Source organism: Spermophilus citellus (assembly GCF_964194105.1).
Source record: "Spermophilus citellus genome assembly, chromosome: 4".
Taxonomy (NCBI): domain Eukaryota; kingdom Metazoa; phylum Chordata; class Mammalia; order Rodentia; family Sciuridae; genus Spermophilus; species Spermophilus citellus.
The window spans coordinates 1,016,134-1,022,133 of NC_138185.1; the positions used below are offsets into that span (position 1 = coordinate 1,016,134).

At 60.9% G+C, this 6,000-nt stretch overlaps 1 protein-coding gene across 3 annotated transcripts; it reads right to left on the reverse strand.

Moving 5' to 3' along the window:
• Window positions 1-936: 936 nt before the first annotated feature.
• Window positions 937-5,558, reverse strand: BIRC7 (baculoviral IAP repeat containing 7). Of its 3 annotated transcripts, none has more exons than XM_081291480.1 (8): window positions 5,078-5,558; window positions 3,671-3,770; window positions 3,186-3,267; window positions 3,069-3,105; window positions 2,383-2,511; window positions 2,047-2,103; window positions 1,632-1,829; window positions 937-1,129 (listed from the first exon to the last, which is right to left on the reverse strand). In XM_081291480.1, the coding sequence occupies exons 1-7, from the start codon at window positions 5,406-5,408 to the stop codon at window positions 1,636-1,638; spliced, it is 930 nt and encodes a 309-aa protein (XP_081147606.1). In that variant the 5' UTR covers window positions 5,409-5,558; the 3' UTR covers window positions 937-1,129; window positions 1,632-1,635. The 3 variants fall into 3 exon arrangements, with proteins under 3 accessions (XP_081147606.1, XP_081147605.1, XP_081147604.1); XM_081291479.1 differs by having other exon boundaries at window positions 2,032-2,103; XM_081291478.1 differs by having other exon boundaries at window positions 1,632-1,886; window positions 2,032-2,103.
• Between the last annotated feature and the right edge of the window lie 442 nt (window positions 5,559-6,000).

Genomic DNA, 6,000 nt, shown 5'->3' on the forward strand with positions numbered 1-6,000 from the left:
GGAGTCTGGGCTCCTTGAGGGCCACAGAGCTCTGGGATTTCAAGACTGGTCCATACCACGCTAGCGAGGCAAGGGAAGTGCCTGTCACTGTCTGCATTCGTGGCTTGGCCACTGGTGGGGGCTCCACTACGCACATCAGGATGGACTCGGCCCTGGCCCCCTCCCCAGGCACTCTGTGGTCAGCAGCATCTGCTTAATAATTTCCCCTTTTAAAAAATACAATAAGAAGACTCCAAAGAAAATGGGGAGAGTGCAAGAAGCCACCTCCCAGGCTCCTTGGCAGCCACCTGCACTGCTTTCCTGGGAGCCCCTCCTCAAGTGCCCTGCCCTGGTGCAGCTGTACCACTGGCTGAACCCTGCTGCCAGGCCAGGGACTCACAAGGAGGGCAGCCTCACCAGGAAATCCCTGTGAGCCACTTGACCCCCTCGAGCTGCCAGGGCCCCAGTATACCCTGCTTACTGCCCGGGCCACATACTCTCACCCAGGCAAAGCCCTGCCCCAGGCTTGAGGCTGATGGAGGTGCCTCAGCCTGGGGCCACTGCAGAGGATGACACTCTTCCTTGTGACAAGTGGGTAGCACCACAAAGAGGGGTCTGGACAAGAAGTCCTGGAGAATGCCTTAGGTGCACACTGTAGGTAAAGTGGATGGACACACCATCTGGCCCAACCTTCCCTCAGACACTGGGCTGATAACTGCAGCAGGGTGGCGAGCTGCTAGAGGCCAGACCACTCTGAAAGCCCATGGAAAGGACCAGACAGGGGAGGGGAGGGAGTCAGTGCCCTCAGGTGGGGAAGAGCTGGGAAGTGGATTGGGTGGGCTGAACCCTGGGCAAGTGCTGCCCTGCTGGCAAGAAGAGGCAGAGGCCTGGAGAGGGGCAGAGTGTGGGGGGAGGCAGTGGCCAGGGTCCAGGAGCAATTCTGGGCTGAACACCATGCATGGGAAATCCTTGCTTTATTTATCCGCAGAAATACCCTCACGGTAACAGTGAAGCCGCCGAGCCCACGCAGGCTCCTCCATCCTGGCTGGTCAGTGGTAGTCACAGCATCCTCAGCAGACCTGTTGCATGGCCTGCAACAGGTGAGGTGGGTGGGTGCTCACTGGGCAGCCCCTCTGGCCCACCACAGCATCTGGAGGGAGAGACAGAGGCTTGGATGAATCCAAGTCCTGTTGGGCTTGTCCCCGGAGCCAGGGGCCTCAGAACCCGGCAGTGCCCTGACTTGCCACTTTGTTCCATCAGAAAGTTGGGGCCTGAGGGTCCCTCAGCACAGGCAGCAAGGATCAGAAGCCCCCATATGCTCCACTTAAGTGAGGCTCGTGTACATCCCCCCTGTGTTTCTACTCGGCCCGGCCGGTCAGGGCCTTGAGCTCTAGCAGGCCCGTCCAGCCCTCCTGCTTCCCCCACACGCCTCCAAAGCTGCCCCCCTTCGTCTGTCTGGTGAGCCCTGTGTGCCATCACCCCTGCCCCAGCCCTACTGCTTTGTTAGGAAGGATTCAGAACAAGAGTTGAGGAACCAAAATAAGGTTGGTGTCAAGGGAGGGAGAGGGCGAGAAAAGCTGCATGAGGCTGTCCCCGGGCTGCTGCTGCTTGGCTGCAGGAGGGCAGGAGGGAACTTGGCTGCTTGGACTCACCTGCTCAAGATAGGAAGGTGCGCACACAGCTATGGATGGCTGCCCTGCAGATGGGACACAGCTGCAGGCTGGGGGCGCACTCTGCACAGACGAGGTGGCCGCAGGGCACGAAGACCACGGACACGGCTCTGTCCAGGCACACCTTGCACCTCCTCTCCTCCCGCAGCCGCTGCAGCTGCTCCTGCATGTCGCTGGTTCCTGGAGGCTCAGAACCCACCCCCAGCACCTTCAGGACTGGCTCCCTGGGGGACAGACCTGTGACAGGAGCCCCACCCTCAATGGCTGATTGTAGTCTGGCTGTCTGGGCCTGAGACCAGGAGGCCTGGGATGGACCAGCCCCACAGGAATCCTCTGTCCCCCCCCCACGCCCAGCCCCCATCCCAGAGGACCCGGGTTGCACCTGGCTCCCTGGCACCTTCAGGCTGGGCCTCTCTTCTGGGCATGATCAGCTCAGGGCCCTCATGGACAGGAGCTGTGGGCAGTTCGGAATGGGCTTGAGGCCTAGCCCCCAAGGGGTCCAGTAGCCAAAGAGGTCCAGTTCTGATCAGGAGAACAGAAAGCCTGACTTTGGAGTGACCTTGCTACTCTCAAGAGTGATGAGTCTGAGGCCAGAGACTTTCTGAAGGGGCCACCAAGAATTTGGACGCTTTGCCTGTCCAGCCCCTTAGTGAGGTGGAGGCAGGCAGTGTCCAGAGGGATAAGCAAGGACAGAGACAGGAGGGGAAGATAGTGTCCAGAGGGCTGGAGGTACCTCTGGCCCTCGCCACTTGGTCCCCATTTTCTTCCTGGAGCAGGTTGGCCACTAGCTGTGATGAGGACATGCTGGTAGACACATCTGGGCACTGGCTCCTCTCTGACCACTCCTGGCCACCCCTGGCATCTGCAAGGCAGAGAGCAGGTGGGGCTAGGGCCTCAGGACCCTGGAGAAAGGCCAGTGGTCTCCTACTGCGCTTGGCCAATGCCTAGGTGGGGTCTGGGTTTGGATGAGGCGCAGTGAAGGGTCACTCTTAGGCTGGGGAGTTCCCAGAGGGCACTCCTGTCAGAGGGGAGGACCGGGAATTCATCACCATGATCGCCATGGACAGAGCACTCTGGTGCACCATGCAGTGCACCATGCAGTGCACCAGAGCATCCCATGGACCCAAAGAAGCTAAGGCTGTCCTCATGTCACAGCTCAGAGCACTGAGGCTCAGACAAAACTACTTGCCTGTGACCAGAGTTGGCCAGTAGAAGGGACAGGGTCTGGAGACCCTCACACCCCTGCCCCATGGGCACCTGGGCTTGGCCAATGCCTTCTGCTCCATGGTAGCAAGGGGAAGCCATGGCCTCATGCAGAGCCCTGGACACACCTGTCCGGCAGGGTAGGGTCACCTTTAGCCTTGCCACACCACAGGCTGTGGGTGCTGGGAGCAGCTTGGGCCACAGGTCAGCTCTCACCTGAGGGGGCTGCGTCCTCTGGTTCCTCCCACTGGTCCTGTAGGAGAACACCCGTGCCCTGAGGGAGCAGGGCAGAGGATCCCCACCCACCCAGCCCCAGGGAGAGACTGAATTTACCCAGGAGCCGAGCAGCGGGGAGTAGGCCTCCTGGACACTGCGGACAAAGCCCCTTCCTTTTGACTGGAGCAGGAATTGGCACCTGAAGTAAGTTTGAGCCAGGTCAGGGACAGACTGTTGGAGCGCCACTGTCAAGCCCAACCCGAGGAGCCTCTTGGGGCCAGGGTTGTGCTTTCTGTTCCTGACAATCCCACCGTGCTCTGCAGCAGGCAGTCGGCATTCTTGCCAGTCGGGCACTTGCTGGGACGTCAGCCTGGGAGACAGGCTGGGAGGAGCACAAGGGGGAGAATTTCTGCCCCAGTAGCCCTTCCAGAGAGGCTCTACTGTGAAAAATTGGATGTTGGCCACCCTTCCAGGGTACCCATGCCCTGGGACTGGAGGAGATGAGGAGCTGGGGCCAGTCCTTGTCTTGGCTGGACAGAGTTCGTTGAGGTCCTTCCCACCCTGACCCTGTCATCAGACCTGGACTCCCCATAGGTTGTTACCTGGGGAACCACTTGGCGTGCTCGGTCCAGGGATCGTCCCCGCACTCCCAGCTCTGCAGACCCCCGTAGCAGAAGAAGCACCTTACTTTGTCCTGCTGGCCTGGGTGTTGGAGAAATGCTGGCCCCAGCCCCAGCACTTGGCCAGGATCCCTCCTACCTTGTAACCCTGGGGGTCCCCTCGGGGCTGTGAAACTTAGGTGGGGCTTGGGGCCCCCAGTGGTCTTTTCTGCCAGGAAGTTAACAAGAAGGGGCAGGGTGCTCCAGGGCTCTACTGTTATTTCATGGGTACCTCTAGAGGACAATGCCTGGGGCGACTGTCAGGAGGCCAGAGCATTCAGGAAAGAGTTGAGCTGGCATCCACATTGTTCACAGAGGGACTGGCTGGGGGACGGCCCACAATAGCTGTGGCCTGGGAGAGTCAGGGAACCCTAGCAGCCAGGAAAGATTCCCAGTGGCAGGAGGAAGGGGGCCAGCCCCTTAAATGCCAGTCTGGTGCCAGTCTTGGTTTCAGGGGCCCATGTGTATTTCGCCTACCCCTGCTGGCCACTCCCCTCACTATGAGCAGATGAGCCTTGTGGCATCCACCGCAGAGACCACATGGGGCTTCTGCAGGTATATCCAACAAATGTCGCCCCAGGGCCTCCCCCACCTCTACCTGCTGACCTCAGGAGGCCCCTTCTCAGGTGATTGTCCCCACACTGATCCTCCCTGCCCAGGGTCCAAGTCCCTTAAGTCAGTATGGCCTCTTACTGGACAGCACCCAGGTAAGGAAGGACCCAGGTCCTGCAACCCCACCTGTGACAATGACCCTGGCTGGGCCCCCGCTAACCAGCCCCCGTGGAGCCTGCTGGCTGTCCTCATCTGGGGAGGGGAAGACCTGAGGCTGAACCTGAGCTGAGCACTCAGCTCCGGTTTCAGGCGAGGTGCAGCTGGAGCCATAGAGGTGGCCCATGCCTAGAGGAAAACTGGCACTTCGGGAAACTCGTGGAGTTGGGCCCTGGTGCCGGCCTGCGGAAATTTCCCACAAGCTGAGAGGCAGCCAGGATGACCACTACCTGCATGGGCCACTTCCCGATTTTGTCCTCTGAGCCTCTATTGCCCTGAAATAAAGGGTACGGGTCACTCTTATTTCCAAGGGTGCTGGAGCTCTGGAGAAGTGGGGACCTCTGAGGAGCCTGGGTGCCTGCAGGCCTACCTGGCCAGGTGTGGCCACAGCCAGGCGCCTCACACTCTTTGATGCTGCAGGGCAGAGCAAGCCCTCCCCCAGGACCTCAGGTTCTGACGGACTCCTGGGAGGGGCAGGTGTGAGGAGGGAGCCATGGAAGGGGTGCAGTCACCCCCTTGGTGGGCCAGCACTCCCTGTGGGGGTGGGCAGAGACCCACGGCAGGAAGACCCCCAGGACTCACCTGTGTGGAAGAAGCCAGCAGCAGCCAGTGCCTCAGGGTGAACCCCAGCAGTCGGTGGCCAGTCGTAGAAAGAGGCCAGCCGCAGTTCCTCAGAGCCCATCCCGGGGAAGACAGGCCCTGTGGGCAAGCTGGCCCCAACCTCCTCTGCCTCTTCCTCCTCTGTCAGGGTGCGCAACTGGCCCAGGATCTGCCCATCCACGTGGTCCTGGCCCGGGACACTACCACAGAGACAGCGGGGTCTGTGACTCTCCCACCTGGGGCCGCAGCCAGCTGCCCAGGGTCCTGGCTCTGGGCCACAGCAAGGGCACTTGGCCCTGCCCTTGGGCCCCATGGAGAGAACTCCAGATTTGCCCAGGTCTGCAGCACGCAGCCACTCCTGAAATGTATCCAGTAACCGCCTTGCCTCCTAACCCTGGGCCCTCCCTACCCCACACTGATGGCAGAGGGGACCAACACAGTCCTGCCACCAGTTCCCCGGAGCTGCTGCTTTCTAGAGGGGCCAGGGCGGCAGCCTGGTCACATGCTCTTTGCAGCTGGGTATGTCACGGGGCCTTGGCAGGGGATATGACGGGGCGGCAGAGTGCCACAGATCCCACTCCACTCACAGGGGTAGTGGCCTCTCTTGTAACAAGGGGGAGGGGACAGCACAGGGAACCTCTTCCCTGGCTTCCTCCAGAAGGCTGGCACTGTCCCCCAAGATTGGGGGCTGGGGACGGGGGACATCGGGCAGTGGGTACTGCTGTCAGGTCCAGGGCCTGGGTGCCAAGTGCAGCCTTGGGAAGCAGATCCTGGGCCCAGGTGAGGACACGGGAACTTTGCTGTGGAACAGGGTTTCCATCCTGGCTGCAGTCAGGGCTCTGTGCTCTGTCCCCAGACCCAACAGTGAAGGGAGTTGGGTTTGAGCTCTGCTGCTCACGTAGGCC

Excerpts from the sequence above, each read along its gene's own strand:
- BIRC7 (XM_081291478.1), bottom strand. The coding sequence starts at position 5,408 with ATGGGGCCCAAGGGCAGGGCCAAGTGCCCTTGCTGTGGCCCAGAGCCA. Across the intron at positions 2,104-2,382 it reads CCAAGTGGCGAGGGCCAGAG|CTCCTGTCCATGAGGGCCCT; the intron begins GTACCTCCAGCC and ends AACTGCCCACAG. Across the intron at positions 1,887-2,031 it reads TGAAGGTGCCAGGGAGCCAG|GTCTGTCCCCCAGGGAGCCA; the intron begins GTGCAACCCGGG and ends CTCCTGTCACAG.